The 21047-nt window shown below is 42.2% G+C and overlaps 1 protein-coding gene across 1 annotated transcript in view; it reads left to right on the forward strand.

The window, feature by feature from the left end:
* Positions 1-21047, forward strand: part of LOC115372809 (contactin-associated protein-like 4) — a 96356-nt gene that overhangs the window by 59312 nt on the left and 15997 nt on the right. Inside the window, exons 6-19 of the mRNA XM_030070948.1 lie at positions 36-211; positions 668-814; positions 2615-2882; positions 3437-3586; positions 3973-4144; positions 10282-10388; positions 11415-11534; positions 12283-12483; positions 12665-12827; positions 13481-13608; positions 13846-14016; positions 15078-15296; positions 16952-17191; positions 20671-20895. Of these exons, the coding sequence (XP_029926808.1) occupies positions 36-211; positions 668-814; positions 2615-2882; positions 3437-3586; positions 3973-4144; positions 10282-10388; positions 11415-11534; positions 12283-12483; positions 12665-12827; positions 13481-13608; positions 13846-14016; positions 15078-15296; positions 16952-17191; positions 20671-20895 (2487 nt within the window). The remainder of the gene's footprint in view (positions 1-35; positions 212-667; positions 815-2614; positions 2883-3436; positions 3587-3972; positions 4145-10281; positions 10389-11414; positions 11535-12282; positions 12484-12664; positions 12828-13480; positions 13609-13845; positions 14017-15077; positions 15297-16951; positions 17192-20670; positions 20896-21047) is intronic.

A 21047-nucleotide genomic window follows, 5' to 3' on the forward strand; every position in this document is an offset into this window, starting at 1 on the left:
CCCTACACACACCTCTTCCAACTCCTCTGTCCCAGGTAGGACCACCTCGCCTGAAAGCCAACGTCTCGTTTCCCTGGGCAGTCTGCTGGACGACCAACACTGGCACCATGTAGCGGTGGAGCGTCACAGCTCTCACCTCAACCTCACCGTGGACAGAAGCACACAGTGGGTTCAGCTCCCAGCAAAGCTCACCCACTGGGACCTTCAGCAGGTGTGTGTGTGTGAGTGTGTGTGTGTGTGTGTGTGTGTGTGTGTGTGTGTGCGCGTCTGTGCGTTGAGAATGGGTGATATGGACAAAAACAAATGCTACAGTATCTTTGAATGAATACCTCAATATCAAAAATGTGCCTATATTATAAGGAGGACTTATAAAGATATTTACACACAAGAGATTTTTAATAAACAATCAGTTATGTGTAGTTATGTGGATATGATGAATACGCAGGTAGAAGCAAATAATAGAATAGCCAGAATAATAAGTTTTGAAAATGTCAGCTCTTTACTGTAATGCACTTATGCAATATCACAGTATTATGATATCCATAGTCCCAGACAATGTGTAGTTTCATATCACAGTCTCAATATCGTGGCAATGTATCGTGTTACTTGTGTTTTATTTTCATGTGTGTATGTGTGTGTGTGTCTGTGTGTGTGCGTGCATGTACAGCTGAGTGTGGGAGCGGGCCGGGGCCACAGCTCTCAGAGACCAGTCGTCTCAAACAGGAATTTCCACGGCTGCCTGGAAAACCTGCTTTACAACGGCCTCACTCTGATCGACCTGGCTAAACAGAAAGACCAGCGGGTTACTGTGGCGGTAAGGGGGCCAACAGTTTTCTGCTGTGCAAAGTGTGCAGGAGTGTATGCATGAGCTCTACCTGCTGGGCCATACAGAACAGAGCAGATATTACATGCAGCATTTTGTAGAGGATATCGTCATAGCTCCATTTGTCTTCCATTTGTCCTGACTGGCACAGCAGGTGAGTCAGTGGGGCTCATTTTATTTTATTTCGTTTTATTTTGTGTGTTAATGCTGTTTTTTGTTTTGTTTTGTTTTGTTTTGTTTTGTTTGTTTATTTTACTTTCTACTTACTGTTACTTTTAATTTAATCCCTGATCTCTCGTGTAAAAGACAGCTACCTCTCAATGTGTCTCCACGTATAAATAAAAGTTGAATTGAACTATATTTCATAGTTTTCTTCACAAAATATGTTTTTTTTTCTCACTGCATGTAAAAATAGGAATGGTTCCTGTGTTAGGTTTTGAATAAAACAGATTGAGTCATTATCACCGCCAAGCAGCAGCCTTTAGGAGATGGTGTGTTTGATCGTGTGCATCTGTCCGTATGTGTGTCTGTCCGCAGCTAATCTCACATATGACCAGGTGTATCAGTATTTTTTGTGCACAGTTATGACTGTATGATCAAGGCCCACTCATTGTTCTGGTGAGTCAAAACCTTTGAAAAATCAGCTTTATACCACAGCTGAGTGGTAACTCCTCAGCTGGTTTTTCAGCACTGGAGAAAGAGAGACACGCTGGCAGTGCTTCCATATTTTCCCTTCACCCGGTAGTTGAAAAAAAGGCAATAGGAGTTTAGGGACTGGGTTTTTGGAATTTTTCCTGACTAAATTTGGATGCCAAGGTAAGACAACATGGCTGGCGGAGATCTGCACTCTACTGAGTGCACTCTTCTAGATTAAAGTGTTGTTTTTTCTCTGCCATAAAATGAGGTGGAAAAAACTCTTCACTTATGCCCTTTCTCCTGTAAAACCTCACCATGTGCGTGGGTGTGTGTCTTTTGGATTGTTTGAAGCTAATGCACAATAGCACACAGCATCTCTAAGGCGCTATCCACTTCACCCTACATTACTGTATATCACTTTAACTGCTCTACAAAGAGCTTTTAGATTTGATCAAGTGTCTGTGTGTTCCACGGCCCACTGAAAATAGCAACCTGGTATTCCCTATAGAGAACCTGAGCTACAATATATCAGTACTGCTGCCTCAGCATTAGACTTACTGTACTCTAATTACTATTGCTCAAAACAGTGGACCTGCAAATAGAGACGTCCTGCTGACACTGAACACCAGCAGCAACCCCGTCCTTTCATCTCCGTCTTGTTTCTGTCTACAGTCCCTGCAACACTCTCATACTCTGTCTCTCTTTCTGACTCTACTCTCTGTTTTGGACCATACCACACACACACGCACGCACGCACGCACGCACGCACGCACGCATGCACACACACACACACACACACACACACACACACACACACACACACACACACACACACACACACCTCCAGGCTATGACCTCAGAAAGCTGTTGGGTGACATTGGTGCTTTCAGCTCACTTTGCTAGTGCTTATTTTCAACCTATTATCATTATGGTAATATTATTGTCCTCTTTAAGGAGACTTGCTGATGAGATCTCTATGCCTCAGGTCACAGCAACACACCCTCTGAAATTAATTAATATTCATGTTTTATTGTGTTTTCCCTTTTTACCCCATAATAATGTCTCTCTCTCTCTCTCTCTCTCTCTCTCTCTCTCTCTCTCTCTCTCTCTCTCTCTCTCCATATTCCTCCTCCTCCTTTTCTCTCTCTCTCTCAGGGCAGTGTGACCTTTTCATGTGCTGAGCCAGTTTCCATTGCCATGACGTTCACCAGCCCCAAGAGTTTCCTCTGGTTGCCAGGGGCAACAGAACCATCATCAGCGGGCGTGTCGGTGGGGCTCCAGTTTCGGACGTGGAACAAGGCGGGGCTGCTATTGACCTTTGAGCTCCCAAAGCAGGGAGGTGTGGTCTGGCTGTACCTGAGTAAGAGCAGGCTCCATCTGCACATCCACAGGGCCGGCAGGGCTCTGCTGGAGCTTACCACAGGTCAGTTTGACCCCCGACCCCCCAACTCCAATCTTAGGCACAAACCCTATGGCAAAGTGGGCAAACAGTAAGAGCACCCCCCAAAAAATTATTCTACAGGAATCAATAACTTATCATATCACTGTTACACTGAAACTAAAGTTACCTTAGCCCCTAACCATTACCTCCATCCCCACCCTACCCTAAAACCAGGAAGTACTGAGTCTAGTTTCTGTTCCAACTGATTGATTGGAATTAAAAGATGAATTAGAATCAGAAATATTTTATTGATCCTCCAGGGGAAGTCGAGTTAAATAAACCCCTTTCACAGCAGCCATGTTGATATGAGATAGCAGGGTAAATGTATTATTAATGACTTTAATTAACATTCCAATTTATTTACCAGTGAGCCAGCATGAACAGCAGCAGGACCCTGGCTCTGTCAGACCTGAATGAAAGAGAACCTTCGTTAATGTAATGTACAATTCATTTCAGAATGGCTGCTGTAAATAAGCGTGCAAATATTAAAGTGATGATTGTCCAACATCTGTGTGTGTGTGTGTGTGTGTGTCCAGGCTCAGCTCTGAATGATGGTCAGTGGCATTCTGTGGAGCTGTACTCCAGACGGGGACGTCTGACCATCTCTGTGGATGGAGATGAAGGAGCCACCGCTCATGCCAGCCCCTCATTTCCTGTTCCCATGGGAAGTCACCTCTTCTTCGGTGGTAAGACAAGAACAAATTAGAATGTGCAGATTCATAACAGTATCTCTGCTAATAGTCTACTAGTAGAATTCAGTAGCCACAAGCCCTGTTAACATGTTATTTACAATAACAGGACAACAAAACAGAAGAATTTGTTACTAAGTTGTAATTAGGGGGTGCATTACAGCATCCTGTATTTTTTTTCCAGCTTTCTGTTTCTTTGCTTTGCTCATGCTGTATGTCCATAGCGAGTGGATTGCATCCATGCTGTGTGCAGCCCTGATCATAATGTCAGCCTGACCACTTCCACCATCTGGTTTGGAAGATCTGACAACAATATGAGCTCTCAAGTGTCCTCCTGTGTGTGCTTTCATTATGTGACTGCTGTCATGTCTTGTCCTGTCCAGGTTGCCTTGCAGAAGACAGCGGTCAGGAGTGCAGCAACCCCTTTAACGTTTTCCAGGGCTGCATGCGTCTCCTGACTCTGGACAACCAGCCGGTGGACTTGATCATGGTGCAGCAGAGGCTGCTTGGAAACTACAGTGACTTGCAGATCGACATGTGCGGCATCATTGACAGGTTAGACCCAAAACACCAGCTAATTGGTGATTATTTTAAAACCTTTATTCAAGGGAAACAAAAGAGTAGCATCCTGCACTCCTTAATCAGATAATGATTTTACCTTTACTTTGCCAGGGACAACTTGTTTTGTACACACACACTCTTTGTCAGCATCACTATGGATCACATTCACTAATTTACACCTGGTAGCTGCCCAATTCAACCACGGTCTTCTACTGCCGGTCTCTGAGGTTTGTTCAGGGACAGGAAATCTTTGCATGCACGTCACCAACACAGATTTTCCCAGCTGGACATATTGTACTGAGTTAAAGATGCATCACCACCCTAATTGGAGTTCAGAGAATTTGTGTAATATTTTTATGAAAAATACCTTGTGTAGAAAGGATGGGGGAACCATGAAATGCTTCGATCTCCAACTAACAACACATCCGCACACAACCACACACACATGCACACGCTTGAATTACTGAAAGAAATTTTCAACAGTTGTTAATAGTAGAGGGTGTGATACAGCCCACTTAGCAATATATAGGGCATATCTCTTAGAAACAGGTCATTAAACATTTCTTAATGCATACCTTTCAGGAATAGCCAATTACACTTTCAAAGCTTTCTTCCTCATTTTCTCCAAGTAAATGAGTCGCACTCAAACTGGAGGACATGCACCTATTGTATCTTGAGCGGAACAATTTAATCACTTGGCTACAGGTGGACCCGTCCTTGCTGCACCAGCAGTGGGGGTTTGAAGCGTTTTGTTCATGCTTTTACGTCCTCGCTTTCTAACTGTAGTGGCTGTATCAATGCATCAGTTAAACATTTTGCTCAGAGACTGTCTTAGGTACACCAACAGAGCAGGGTGAAGGTCACATGCATTTAGTAGATGCTCCCAACCACATTTTGAGTATACCAGTGCAGTTGACCAATAAGTCTCAAATTGGCCTAATTATTTGTCTATCTTGGTACAGCTTGTGTTAACATGTTTTGTTATATCTTTTTTTGTTTTGATGATATACAGCCTAATTAGAAGCAATTTTCCTGGTTTTAATCGCAGACAGAATGACTGCGGCCATTATGAAGCATTTCATTATCATGTGCGGGCGAATGATTTCTTCATTTTATATGGCACATTGGAAGAGGTCCTTTATACAAATGGTGGGACTTGAACCCACAAGGACATGCTCATTCTGTCTGACCGAGCGGTCATCCTGCATGCACAGCCCTGTGAAGATAAAGCACTGTGATAAAGCACATTGCAGTTTCTCCCTGAAACATATCAGCAACTATTCATTTTAAGAAAAACGGTGAGCATGACAGAGCAGAATCCAAACAGTGTGTTTTTATTCAGCAGGTATATTGAATGCACAAGTGTGACTCAAATTGGAGCTGAATATTCGATGACATTTGCACAAGACAGGGCTGACACATGAGGTGTCAGACAAAACACAAGACCCCACGTATGCAGAGATGTGGCCTCCTTTTTGGCAGAAGGCTAAACTGAACCTTGAAGACTGAATCCTCTTCAGATTGTGATTAAGGGCTATTCAAATAAACTGAATTCTACAACAGCTGTCACTCATGTTCAGATTTAAAGGTGTAGTTTGTTCTCTTCAAACACCTCCCATCTCAAAGTCTGCCCAGCTCAAACACCTTCTACAGGAAAGAGGAAACAAGCCACACATCTGTGCCTCAGCCATTAAGACGTTGCACATTTGTTGAAATAGCCCAAATAGAGACATTTTTATAATTCATTTATGGCTGTAAAACAATACAGTTATTCAGCTGATGAACATATAAACGTCAAAATGCCTCGTTGGCCTTATTTGTCTGAGCTGCAGATGCTATGAATTGTAACTTTGCTGGATCTTCCTGAGGCACTGAGGCTTTGCAGGCTAGGGAGAGCAGAACTTTTAAGAGCCAATCACATACAAATGGAGAGAGTTTGACGTATACAGAGTTTGATGTTTTTGTAGCTGCTGCCAGACCTTTTGAAAACAAGCTGCCAAATTTCTCCTCAGTACGAGGATATTTCAGTTTCACTGTACAGGGGATGAGACTTTTTTTTATAGGCAACTCAGTCTTTAGAATAATATGTTGCCAATGTATGTTTCCACAAACCAACAATTATGTTGAAATGTCTAAGAATCTGAACCAAAATTATGTTGCATATCAACATTTACACTCACAGCCAATGTGGTGGAGCCTGCATCAACTTCATATGACCGCCTAGGTAACATTAACTAATGCTTTTGTTTCCCCTCGTTAGCCACCAAAACTACTTGGTTAGGGTTAGGAAAATGTTTGTCGCCACAGTTAAGGTTAGAAAAATCTAATGTTCTCTAATTTTAGCTACCTAATGTTATGTAGCTGGCTAAAAATGAACACAACTCTCACTTAACTTTGGACATGAACCCAGTCTGCAGAGGCAAAGATCTGTTGACTGTGCCTTTCCTCCAAACACAGCATTTTCCACTCACTTTATACTATAACATGAAACTTGAAAATATGGCATTCCAATATATCTTTGGTTTGCAGAAACTTAAAATGCCAATATTTTTTTTTTTCCTGGCAACTGGGCTCTTACAGTAAATCAAGTATGCCTGCTGAGCACGGGAGTCTAGAGTCTTTTTTTTTTTTTTTTTTTTTTTGCTTTGGTCCAGTTTAAGACCAAGCAGTAAATACATTTTCACGTATTTAAACAATGCATAAACAAGAAAGAATATCAAAAATAAGCACTAGAAAAGTTCATATGGAAGTCTGTACGGATTTATTTTTGTCATATTCTGCAGAAACTGTGGTGTAGATGCAGACTTCTGCTACTTTCTCTTTAAAACACAATGTAGCTTCATTTCAGCCCAGGTGTCTGTAACCGTTTAGACATCTTGACAGCGTTTGATCTTGATGTCATTCTTCTGCAGTGATATGTCACCAGTGATAACCACTAAAACAGTGACTGGTAACACAGGGATTATCAGACAGATGTGTGCTGGATAAGTAGAGCACTACGGCAGCACAGTGTTCTTGTCAATCAATAGTGTGTTTTTGGTAAAATGTTTCCTTGCTGGGACCAAAATTGTCCTATTATTGTTTTGTCATCCAGCTTCATGTGAAGTGCAACTTTTTCTCTGGGGTAAAATGTGATTTTGTTTTCCCCGTTTCTTGGAAATGTAATTTATTTGTGAGGAGCAGTCGAGCTGCGTGGACTGTTGTAGAGTGAATGCTCAATCCAGAAGACACACACACACACACACACACACACACACACACACACAGTTTTTGCCATATGAAATTTAGAGCTATTGTTCAGCAGAGATCAGAGTTGTGAAATAACTGTGGTGACATTCCTATTTTTTCCTTTTCTGTCGATTGCCGCCAAGTCACCATTTCACTCTTGGCAGTTCTGTCCGTTTGGCCTGTGCTCTGTGGTTCAGTGGCCCACTCTGTGATTTAGTTTAGAAAAATTCTGCGATATTTTGTTCAAGGTAGTGTTGTTTGTCGTTTGGAAAAGATTTCTGCTTTTCCCAGTTTATCAGTTTCCCGGGACCAGCTTTGGCTTGGCTGCTGAGATTGTTGCTGTCAGTAAATGAACTGTCATTTGCATCACCATTATCATCTTTTCTGTGATGATGGTTATTATCATCTGGACTGCCATAATCTTTTGCAGAGAGATAGAGACATCCTGCTGAGGAAAACCCATTTTGGAGTGTAAAAGTTTCCACCACTGTGACGAAAGCCGATTATTTGAATATGAAAGTCTCTCCTGAACTTTATGCATGAACTTCAAAAACTAACCTAATGTGAGTGAATTAAAAACACCTAAAAAACAAAGTCACTGGTGACTCTGCTTTAATGCAATTTGGAAGCGTGAATTATTTAAAATGTTTCCCAAAAATTACCTTTCCCTTTCTTAACAAAGAACAGCAAGGAAATGCTGTAAGAGCTGTACTAGGGACTAAAACTCATGTAAATCCATCCAGATGTTCTACAGTAAAGCATCATCAATATGCTGGACCTTCCTGCACCATCAAATACAGAGAAAATGTGGCCCTGATATGTTTCTCTTTCTCTTTTTGTATGGTAGAAAATGTCAGGTCAAACTCCGTTGCAAAATGTGCCAGTTTAATGTTTCCTTGCTTATGAGCAATCACACATCGCTCTCAGAACACGACTTCAGACCTTTTCCAAATCATTAGGGCCCACTGGTAAATGGCATACATATTATCCACCAAGCAGCTTTTATTCCAATAAAATGTCAAGTTTTAAATTGATTCTCTGTGCTTCTTGGCTGATTATATGTGTGCTGAGTTCATCCATGCTCAGAAAAACCTTAAGTTACGTTATGCGAGGTATGTATGTTTGCAGATAAGCAAGGTGATAATAAACTGTCAGGATTCACAATGCATTATTCATTTTTTCTTAAGGAAAGAGTAAAGGGAATGGCAAAGTATGACATAAATGCATGGTAAATGCAAAGTGCTGCTTCTGCCTCAGTCCCATCTTACCCTTAAATGAAAGGAAAGCAGGGGAAATCATACTAAAAACTAAACTTTACCATCCGACAAGCCTGCTGAGTAAGGCTTTAAAAAATAACAGTGAATTTCACCTACTCCCGCAGACTTAAAGATTAAAAATACATGCCTTCCCTCTCTCTCTTTGTCTCTGTGCAGTCACAATTCGTTGACCTCATTTTTCCCCTCCAAATATGTTTACACAGTCACCACAAAGCTCCATCCATCCCTGCCTTCGTCTCCTTTGTTGCTCCCTCCCTCCTTCCTTTCCCTCTACCCTTCTCCCAGTCCTATTTCCCCTCCACCCCTCCTCTCTTTCTCTCCATCCCTCCCCTTCACTTCAGTTGCTTCTCTCTAACTATTCCCCATGTCCCAACCTTTTTCTCTCCCTCTCTCCATGTTTACCTCCTCCTCTCCTCTACCTCTTTTCTATCATCCTGTTGCTTAGTGCTGACACAGGGCTGGCCTAGCATTGCCAGAGTCATGAAGCTTGTATAAAATTGTATCCAAATGCACTGCTGATTGACAGAGAAATGGCACCGCCATAGCACTCTTTAGTCAAGTCTAATCTCAGAAAAAAAGAGAAAAAAAATCCATCTGTGTATGAAAGCATTGTTTCCAGTCTGCGTTTCCATTCAACGGTACTGCCAAGCAAGTCACTGCTGCTGTTTATGTACAATGTGTGCTCATTGTGATGGAAAAAAGATGACAGGAGTTTTTTTACTGAACCAAGGAGGGCATCCTGAGCACATATCCTCTTTTTACAGCAGCACCCTGCTACACACATTTTGTCCATGGGATTGGGCGCTTTGCTCTAAGGCACCCTGACAGGAGGAAAGAGTGTGTCTCATTCACTCAGCCAATCCAGATTTCCCCAGTCAATCCAGTCACTGTGCAGTCACAAGCTGGCTTCTCTGACCATCAGGCTCTCCCACTCTAAGAGTAATGAATGTAGAAGGGAGATGGGGAGAGAAATGCTTCTTAGCTCCTGATGTGAAGATTGCGAGCTTGGGTACTCTATGGGTAAAAAGGTTCCTCTGGTAAAATCCATTAGAGAGCCTTTATTCTCTTTACTTAGTCGTAATAAGAACGCTAAGAGGCCTCTTACACCTTGGTGAACACCATAGAGCTGAAACACATTGGGTGCTGTTTTTAGTGTACTATATTTATATTTAATCCATCACGGTAACTCACAAAGTGAAGACTAGAGTGTCAAGGTGCTGTAGATTTTCCCTCTTTGACCAAAATAAATAAATAAATAAATAAATCACCAGTAAAAGTTGAAACCCTAAAATGAAGTCAATGACAGATTTCATTCATTCATAAATAAATAATTTTTCATATATCTGCAAGAAGGAGACATTAGGTATTCAGACTGAAAACTGTAGCCATTACTATGTTTAATATCAAGATAAATTGCAATCCTTCTTGGGGCAGCTGCAGAGACAGCTCTGCAACGGTTTAACGAGGGGGTGAACTCTCAAGTCGTGATGATGACTTGTCAAGTTGGAATTACGATCTCACGTATGTGGCATGAATGCAGCAAGAGTAATTTCAGAGTTCTCGCTCAGTTCAGGTGTGCTTCATGAATAATACCAAATATGTCCTCTCTCTCTCTCTCTCTCTCAGATGTTCTCCCAGTCGCTGTGAGCATGGCAGCAGCTGCAGTCAGTCATGGAGCACCTTCCACTGTAACTGTTCCAGCAGCGGCTACAGTGGAGCCACCTGTCACAGCTGTAAGGACCTGATGCTTTGCTTGTTGTTGCTCAAGACACTGTACATACAGTATGGAGTCTGTGTTTGTATGAGTGTGTGTGTGTGTGTGTGTGTGTGCGCGCGGCCTTTCCTTTATTGATGACAGATGCTGTGCTTCACTCCAGGCCCCTGTCAAAGTATAGTGTGGCTCAGGGTCAGGCTGAAATCAAACACACGTCAGGCAAATGTCATTGCCTGAACACGGAGCAGCTTCAGTCTAGAGGAAAGTGCAAGGCGCAAGGAAGGGAAAGAGAGAGAGCTAAAGATGAAACGAATGGGGGAGAGATGAGAAAAGAGAGATGAGTGAGGCAGTGCCTCCATCTGCTTAGACTTCAACTGAGGAGCTGGCTGTTTACAGAAAGACACAGCACTGTCACATCTTTGCTGCCTCACTGTCCAGTGCTTGTTGTCAAATCCATCAGCACAACATGAGTGCTTTTGTTTTATTACTGTGTATATTTATACACATTTTGAATCAGACAGCATTTCGATGTTGATGCAAGGTACAAAGACCGGCAAAGTGCTGCTGGCACCACTGACGGACCAGCAGTGACAGTAAAGAATGGCCTCAGGAGTGTCATAGCTGAAGTTTTTGTGTTTGTTTATGTTTTCCTCCATGCAATAAATGCAGATAAATATAAAAAAACCAAGAGAGAACGAGGAAGACAGCTAATTAGCTCCCTGGTTGCCAAGAGTTGGCAAAGGAAGCAGTGCTTTCTGGGAATTATCTGCATTGCTGAACGCATCTTTAACCGATCAGATTGTGCGGCTGGAATCACTCTCTGTAAGTGGATTCGAGTGTAGTTTTCATTTATTAAGAACTGAGAGAAGAGCGATAATGGTGAGACAAATGGACTCCAAGGAGCTTATGAGAACATCTCACTGGAAGATGAACCAAGATGACCAACAGAAGCGCAGGTGAAATGGATAAGATTATTGATTTTGTTGATTGTGTTGATGATGATGATGACGATGATGATGATGTTGCTGTGGCTTTCTCTCCTCAGCGATATACGAGCAGTCCTGTGAGGCGTACAGACACAAAGGGAACACATCAGGATATTATTACATTGATGTGGATGGCAGCGGACCCATCAGACCCCAGATGATCTACTGCAACATGACAGGTAGCACACTCGTATACATGCACAAACACACCCACACACACACACACACACACACACACACACACACACACACACACACACACACACATACACACACACACACACCCTTGTGTCTCAGTGTTTCTCCCTCGCTCTGTGTTGGCCTGTCTCTGCTGAGTAAGGTATTTTGTCAAGGTGAATTTCACATACACACAAAGCATAACGAAAATATAAAGATACACACTGTCTCTTTCTCTTTCTCTGTCTTTCACTTCATTTCAGTTCATATCAACCCAATTCAATTCTAAATACATTAAATAAAAACATACCTCTTGCCAAAGCAGATACACAGTACAAATAGAAATTAAAAAGATGACTCCACAAACAAAGCAAAAAAAAAAAAAAGTGCAAAGCAATTAACTGATCCCGTTACAAATTAATCAGTCCACCAATTTATCTAATATTTTTTCAGGTTTTCATTGTCTCTGTTCATAAATGATGACAGGGAAAGCAGCTAACCTGGCATTCTCTTCTCACTCCAAAAATAAACTGGATTTTTTCACTTGAGGAGGAAGTTTTAAGCCGTGATGTAAATTTTGGGAAGTCTTGATATTTTGTGCAGTCTAAGAGGAGGTGCAGCTCTGACTCCACCTCTCCTTTGGTCCACAGTGAACACAGCTTGCCTTCTGTTGTCCCGTTTCCACTTCGATGGTAATAGTGACTTGCTTAGTGAAAATAGTGACTTTCTTTCTCTGCGTCTGTCCACCAGAGGCAAAGACGTGGATGGTGATCCAGCACAACAACACTGAGCTGACCAGAGTTCGATCGTCCCAGGGAAAGAACCAGCACTCGGTCCACTTTGAATACACATCTGAAGAGGAGCAGTTAGTGGGCATCATCAGCCAATCAGAACACTGTGAACAGGAGCTGGTTTACCACTGCAGGAGGTCCCGCCTCCTCAACACACCAGGTGATGACTGTTGACAGTTCGGTGGCATCTTGCTCCTGTAGTTTGATGTTATTTTCAGTTGAGAGAGGATGTTGGAGGGGAAACAATGCAAAGAATCTGCAATGAGCTGAATGTGGTGTGGTGTATGTGTGTGTGTGTGTGTGTGTGTGTGTGTGTGTGTGTGTGTGTGTGTGTGTTTCAGAGGGCTCACCACTCAGCTGGTGGGTGGGAGGTCCAGGTGCGGGGCGAGTCCAAACTTACTGGGGCGGGGCTCCACCGGGCAGCCAGCAGTGTGCCTGCGGCCTGCAGGAGAACTGCATCGACCCAAAGCACTACTGCAACTGTGACGCCGACCACACCGAATGGTACCAGTCACACATTACTCTAAAAAAAAAAAAAAATTTTTTCCCATGTGAGACTATTTTACTGTAGTTATAAATGAACACAGGCTGGAAAGGTACTGGTAGAATCATGCAATTTATAATTGTGATGATGGTTTTGCAGCCAAAGAGTGGCTTTGATTATGGCTCAAGTTATGTGCTTGCTCTTTATGATTGATCCTCTTCTGTTTCTCCCTCTGTTGCTGCTAATTATAATGATGAGGGCGATGACTGATTTTTTTTTTCTTTCATCTATTGTGCCTCTTCTTCCTTTCCTCCCTCCTTTATGGTTACTTCCAGTGAGGAGGATTAATTTTCTTCTATTTTTCTGCGTCTTCTCCTTCTCATCCTTATCTTCTTTTTCTTCTCTCTCTTCCTCTGATTTTCCCCTTCTCCTCCAAATTAATTTTCTTCTTTATTCCCTGTAATGCTTCTGTTCTTTTACTTCTGATGATAATTTCTCTCTTATTCCTGTTTCTTCTTTTTCTCTTTCTGTTGTCTGTTCTGCTCTCTTCTTCTTCTTCTTCTTCTTCTTCTTCTTCTTCTTCTTCTTCTTCTTCTTCTTCTTCTTCTTCTTTTGGCTCTTCTTCTTCTTCTTCTTCTTCTTCTTCTTCCTCCCCATTGTTCCCATCCCACAGGGCAAATGACTCAGGCCTGCTGACCCATAAGGAGACCCTCCCTGTCAGGTCTGTGGTGCTGGGTGATGTCCAGAGGCCAGGGTCAGAGGGGGCCTACAGGGTGGGACCACTCCGTTGCTATGGAGACAGTATGTCCAGATTAGAGCCCTGGTTGATACATCATATTTGTTTTTGGATGATGGTGGACTGTAATGCTGTTACTTACATTGTGATAAAGGTGTTAATGGTGTCATCTTGAAACCTCAGCAGAGGTGTTATTACAATATTATTACTTTTTTCTTTATTCAGCTTTTGATCAGCCATATTTAAAACAAATCTACAGTCATTAGAAGACCACAGTCTCTGAGTTTTCATTCATTTTACAGAGAACTTCTGGAATGCAGCTTTTTTTGACAAGGAGACCTCGTACCTCCACTTCCCCACGTTCCACGGAGAGCTGAGTGCTGATATCTCCTTCCTGTTCAAAACCACATCGTCCTCTGGCGTCTTCCTAGAAAACTTGGGCATCAAAGATTTCATCCGGATCGAACTCAGCTGTGAGTAAAACCTGCAGGTTAGAAGTTTAATCCAGATTGTTCGGTTGTAAGTAAAACCAGAGTAAGAAGGATTATCCCTGAAGTAAAAATTTCATCTGGATTGAACTCAGCAGGAAGTGGTGAGCCTGCCTGGCACCCCGCCCCAATCCTTCTCAGCCTGAAAAGCATAGACTATTGCAACAACACACCCCACCATCTCTTTCTCTTCCTCAGGGAAATCACAGTGGTGCTGCAGTACATTTCTTTTATAACCACTGGAGTTAAATAGCCCTGTATCATTTTAGCTGGTTACAGCGACAACCACTATTAAGATCTCGTCTTGTATCATTGTAACTCATTATGACAACTACCAGTGCTGTATCATTGTAGCAAGTTGCTATGGAAACTGCTCTTCAGGTCGCTCTGTATTATTGTAACTGGACATTAAGACAGTGTTGTTGTAGCTGGATGTTATGACAAAGGTTATTTGTAACACTGTTGCTATGACAATTCATATCTCAGCTGGTTCACCACTAGTGGGTCATGGTCCAAACGTGTTCAGTTCACAGTTTAGTAGGCAGTTAGTGAGTCCAACTTGTCAAAAAAGAAACAAGAAAACATCTACATTATATACATAATAATATATACATTTTGAAATGTAGAAAAAAAAATCATCATAGGCCGAAGTAGCGATTTTGAATCACATTTGAAAGAAATAAAGGAATTTACCTTGAGTTTCACAGGGTTAGCAGTACATGAAAGCTAGACTAATCTTTAATCAGTCTCTGTGCGGACTTAATGGCCAAGAAGGCATGCAAACCCTGTTTTTTATCTTTCTATTCCAAAACAATTTACAGTACTTTGGTCAAACAGTTTGTCAGAAAGTACTTTGCCATAAAAAATCAAAGGACACAAATATAGATGATAAGCTAATAAATTCAAGGGATGATAAGAGATAACATGACAAACACAAGTTCATATCAGACTTCACAAAATGGGACAGGTGCTAGATGCCTGAGGTGGGAACTGAGGCAGATTGTCGAATAACAGAGTTTTAATCCCCCTCCCCTCCCTGCTGCCAGCCTCCACCGAGGTCCTCTTCTCCTTTGATGTGGGCAATGGGCCGCTGGAGGTCCGCGTGGAGGCCAGCATCCCACTGAACGACAACAGGTGGCACCGAGTTCATGCAGAGCGCAACGTCAAGGAGGCGTCGCTTCGCCTTGATGATCTCCCTGCTGCCACGCAGGAGGCTCCTGCTGATGGACACATCCATCTGCAGCTGAACAGCCAATTATTCATAGGTGGGATGTGTGTGTGTGTGTGTGCATGTGTGGTGTGTGTGTGTGTTCCTGTGAACATGATTTCTCTCATTAGTAGCAGAGTGCTGGTGATAGTTACTGTCAGGCCTTTTTTCTTATTATTCCTCAGAAGCTTTGGAAATGGGACAATATTCTCTTTCTGTGCCTTTCTTTCTCTTTCTTCATCTCCTTTACTCACCGTCTTTCTCTCTCACACTTGCACTCAGACAGAAGCACACTCTATAGCTGCTACGGTATATTTTCTTTGATTCCAGGGAACCATGAGAGCCTACCTCTTTCTCCACCAGCTGCTCTTAACATAAGCAGTTAATCACAGAAACTAAACCTTTCAGTAGACTGTGGTGCCAATTTTAGTGCTATTTCCCATTACTCAAAGCTTTTGGTGTATTATTATCGTGGATAGCTACAGTGGAAATCAATCCTCAAACCCTCGCAATGTTGGTGTCATTCCCAGTCAGCTATGCAGGCCTAATTTATAGCGGTAATACCTCTGTATAACCTCTGTAACCCTGATCTAGAAAATCCCCACAAACAGAAAACACTGTACTCAGGATCATGAAGTAATAAGTACTTTTGTATGTGCCAGTTTCCTTGCAGTACCCTTGGAACAGTCTTTGAACCCAGTCCATTAGTTAAGATAGTCCTTTCCTGACAGCTCTTGATGAAACTCTGTACCCTGATATAAACCTCATCAACTCTACCGTCCTGGGAAGCTGTTTATCTCATCTGCAACAGTCTTGAGGTTGCCAGTTTCGTACTCTGAGACGATTATATAATGTTGCAGAGTCTGAACGCTGAGGACAGTTGGAGGTTGTCATGTGAGAACTCAGAAAACAATGACTTTCCAAGTTTAAATTCTGCCAGGAAAAAAGAAGGGGGCTATCTGTTTTCCTGTCACAGTCAGCCAGCCAGGCAGGACAAGCAGACTGTCAGAGAGACTGACAGCTAGCCAACCTTCCAGCTAACAACAGTCAGCGCGGTGCAAGGCCGACAGACAGACAGCCACAGAAGTCAGCTCCTCGAATGTTTTACCTGCCAGTTCGTGTTTTACTGGTGTTTCATCGCCTTGTAGTTTTTAAAAATCAGTATGAGAGTGGTGACAAAGTAGTTTTTTCTTGGGGGGCAAGGTGGTTTCAGCCATTCAATAAAAATCGGATATCAGTCAGTGTTGTGCCCCGCCAATATGACTGAGGTGAGGATATGATTTTTCTCAGCAGCTTCGGGGGAGGCAGTCCGTAAAACCTGCAATGAAAGCTGCCTCACTCTGCCTTAAATAAGAATGCCATTTATATGGGACCGGCTCTCATAGTTGTTGTGCCTCAAGGTTGAAATGCATTTTCAGAGCCTTTTCCACCCTCCTAATAATAACATTCTGGGAGAAAACACTAAACCCTTGTCATTTTTTAGGGGCATAAAAAAGTAAGGATGCATAATATTGGCACAAATTATTGGCTATCAGCTTCACTCCAGAACCCTATCAAACCTTAGCTGTCAGGCAGCGTGTAGAGGAAAGCCTCATATAGAAACCTGTCTTAAAAAAGAGACAGACAGACAGAGATTGGTATTCACAGAGAAACAGATGGAGCACAGAGAAACTGCTCTTTTGCTGAAGTGTTGCCTGTGTGTTGTATCGTCAGGAGGCACGGCGTCCAGGCAGAAGGGCTTCCGGGGCTGCATTCGCTCTCTCCAGCTGAATGGCCTCACCCTCGACTTGGAGGAGAGGGCGAAGATCACCCCTGGGGTTCGACCTGGATGTCCGGGTCACTGCAGCAGCTACGGCTCGCTCTGCCAGAACCATGGCCGCTGTGTGGAGAGACCCAAGGGCTTCTCCTGCGACTGCAGCCTGTCAGCCTACACCGGAGCCTTCTGCAACAGAGGTAGAGAGGCTTTGCAGCTGAGTCACAAACCTCCCCGCAGCCACATCTGGTGCCATCACGGCGACGTTTGTAACCAGGCTAGAAAACAATGCATATCTTAAAATATGGTGTGGATGTTGGAAATAGAAGTTCAGGCTTATTTTAGAGTTTTTGTCAGTTGAGTCTTAAGGATCCTCACTTCATTGACCCTCGACAGTTTTGCATACTGCACCTTTAACAGTCTGAAGTGCATTTGTTGCCATATTTAAGTAGTATGGCACTTTAACCCTTGATTCTCTGCTCCTAGTTTCAACTCTAAAGAAGGAGGAGTTGTATTTTGAGAAAAGTCAGCTCAGTGAACTTAAACATTGAAATCTTAAAAGAAATGAACAAATAGATAGATAGATTACTTTATTAATCCCCAAGGGGGAAATTTAAAATGTCACAAGCAGCAGCAAAGGGAAGAAATACATGACAATGGAGAGAAAAACAACACAAATCATGGGACACAGAAGTAAAGTGCATAAAAACACACAGTGATAATAGATAATAAATATGTTGATAAAAGGTGCGTGTTAAAAGGTTAAAAGTGGAAAAAAAAGAAAAAAAAAGTTAAAAAGTTACAAGGTGCTGGGTCCAAGGTGCTTAAGGTGAATTGAGTCAGAAGGAGGAGTTGTACATCTGTATTGCGGTGGGTATAAATGATTTCCTGTATCTCTCTCTTGAACAACGGGGGAGTCTGTATCTGTGGCTCTTGAGACTGTCCAGTGTTTTATGGAGGGGATGGATGGTGTTGTCTATGATAAAGCTACAGAAGTTAATTAGGAATTTGATTAAGAAGTTCTTTAACTTTTTTAAAAGTTGATTATTTCCATTGTTAGTTAGCTAGCAAGTACATAAGCTATTTTAGTAAAGCATGTGTATGCGTATGTGAGGAACTATGGGTATGCCGAGATGTCATTGCCTGTATCTGTATCTGTATCTGTTCACCCAACAAGATTATCTGTCTCTGTATCTGTATTTGGATTGAAAACTGGAAGTTGGGGTGATTTCCATAAGTCATTTTAAATCAGGCATACAGTGTAGCCTCCTGCAGCTGCTATCTGCTCTATGAGTGCAGATACAGCTAGCCTCCGTGCAAAACTGTGAACTGTGTGCTCGATGGAGGCTATGAGAACTCAACATGGAGCTGACTTTTTTCCACGAATCTTGATAATAACAAGCAACTTCAGGTACAAAGTAGCATTATTCATGGTTTCCTGAATAATATGTTCGGATTCGGATACATCCCTATTACACAGTCTCAGCTAACTCTCGCCCAGGAGCTGTTGACCTGCAATCTGGCCGCCAGAGGATGTGTTACATCACCTGAAAGCCCTCTATAAATAAACACACACACTAGAGACATCTAAAGAGGGCACACACACACACGCTCATTCATTCACTCACAAAAGCCTTGCAGAGATGCAGTCATGTAAAACCACACTGGAGTCTTCTGTCTCTGAGATTCAGGAATACAAACGCAAACGCACTGGGTTTTCTACCATACAGACATGCGCGCACACACACACACACACACACACACACACACACACACACATACATACACTTGCACGCACACACATACCACAGCCTTTAATGAAATAACTAATTGTCTTAATCCTGTAGATAAACTCAACACGTGCATTAAAATCTGAAGCCATTTACAGAGATTATGATCCATAGTCTGTATCATTCATTTGAAACATGTTTGACTGCTTTCAAATCATCCTAATACATAAGGTACATACAAGGGTGTGTTAACACATTGAAGTACAAATATTAATTTATACCCTTCGTACTTGCATTATGTCCAAACCCCTGTAAATACAGTATAAATGTGTACTTACAATAGTTTTCCATACTGTGAGTAAAAAGTCAGGTTGACATACCACGGATAAAGGATTATTACATTAATTTGGTTGCTTTTAATAATGCATTGAATTAAAGTTATGATTTATATTGGGCCATAAAGTATACCCCCGCAACGCCCCCACCTCTCAACAACTATTATGATAGGAATAATAATTTTAAAGTTTTTATTATTTAAAAAGAATGCAATTACATAAGGTGCACTTTGTGATATTGTCTGTATTTTCAGCACCAAGACTGGCATGAAAACAAAACAAAAATTAAAAAATCTTGTAGTCAGTTAAGGGCACTAGGGCACTGCACCTCCAGCACTTCCAGTTGTAAAATACATATTTGAATGAAAAACCATATTCTTTCAGTTGTTACTCTCACATAAATCATAAATTACTCCAGACACATGCGATGACTAATGAAAAAGGGCTGTGTCTGTGTGCCAAAGGGCGTACTTTTCTCAGCCTTGACTCTCCTGGCTGCCCCTGATAGGCTGACGCTGCATGCAGAAAGTAACTGGATGTGGGGCGTAAAAATTTATGCCCGTGTATTTCCACCCAGTTGATCATTACCTTCAGCACCTTGGACAGCTCCCACATTCATGGCCGTCTCAGCATCAGCACCGTCACAGCAGTTTGAACACGTTATAGTTTGTAATGATAAAAAAAAAAAAGCTCCAACAGCTTAAGATTTAGACTACCCAATACCATTAAATCTGTGTCCAGTGCTCTAAATTGTGCTGTGAAAAGTTGCTGTGTGTTTAATAATAACAATAAGTGTCCTCACTATGAAAGCTGTTCAAACTCCTGTGCTCTGTGCTGCTGAAAAGGGGCTCTCTCAGGATAGCTGCTGGAGGCCTGACATGTTTGCATTACGGTGCTGGATTATCATTTATTGATTCTACCCGTGTAGACTTTGTATTATTTATGTCATCAGATGAATGCTGAGTCATCACATCAGCACAGTCAGCGCTGAAACATAAAGCCATATGTGTTCAATAATTAACAAGACTTCCTCGGTTTGTTGCCGGAGCACGACAGGTACAACTGCTGCTGCGTTACCTCGCTAATAGTCTGCTTTATAATTAGCAGACAGATTTCATACTGTTCTTTACACCTGTCAGGTGGTATTCTGTGGCTGCCTTTTTTCTTCCTCCAGTTCACTAATTAGGAATGTTGCATGTCAGTGTTGCAGAGATACTGTAAATATACGAATTACTGCTACAGTCTCTGCGGGAGATTAATTACAACATCGTGGGAGCACAAAGACAATGTAAACTCATACAAATGCAAATCAAGCTGTCCCTGAGAAACATTATAGATATTACAAAGTGAAATGAAGAGTGTTTGCACACATACAAAACGTAAATGGGTCTTTTTCATCAAGAAAATTACTGGCAAAATTGTACTGTAAACGCTTTCATATGAGTAATTAATAATAGCTGTAATGACAAAGCTTCTCCCCCCAGAGATGTCAGCCATTTAAAAATAGTAAAAAAAAAAAAAAAAAAAATGCACAGGTTGTTAACATGCCATCCCAAATGACAGAGCGAGTGATCCTCCAGTTTGTAATGAAACTGCTGGTTTTCTTACTTCCAGAGGTTTCAGGCAGCTTCAAGTCAGGCACGTCGGTCAGCTACACCTTCAAAGAGCCCTACGAGCTGAACAGGAACAGCAGCACCCTGCCCTCCTCCATCTACTCGGACATGACGCTGAGAGCTGAAAACATTTCCCTGAGCTTCAGGACCAGTCAGAGTCCGGCTCTGCTCCTCTACATCAGCTCCTACTACAGAGAATACCTGGCCGTGCTGGTCAACAGGCATGGTGAGAGTGAATGGCTTGGATTTCACCGTACTTTTTTGTTGGTGTATTATTTTAACAAACTTGCTGAGGCTTTTACCAATACATATAATGCGTGTGTTCATCAAGCCATCTTCTCTGAAGATGTGAGATCATTGTCTCTGTCTTCATGTCAC

Source organism: Myripristis murdjan, chromosome 15, assembly GCF_902150065.1.
Source record: "Myripristis murdjan chromosome 15, fMyrMur1.1, whole genome shotgun sequence".
Taxonomy (NCBI): Eukaryota; Metazoa; Chordata; class Actinopteri; order Holocentriformes; family Holocentridae; genus Myripristis; species Myripristis murdjan.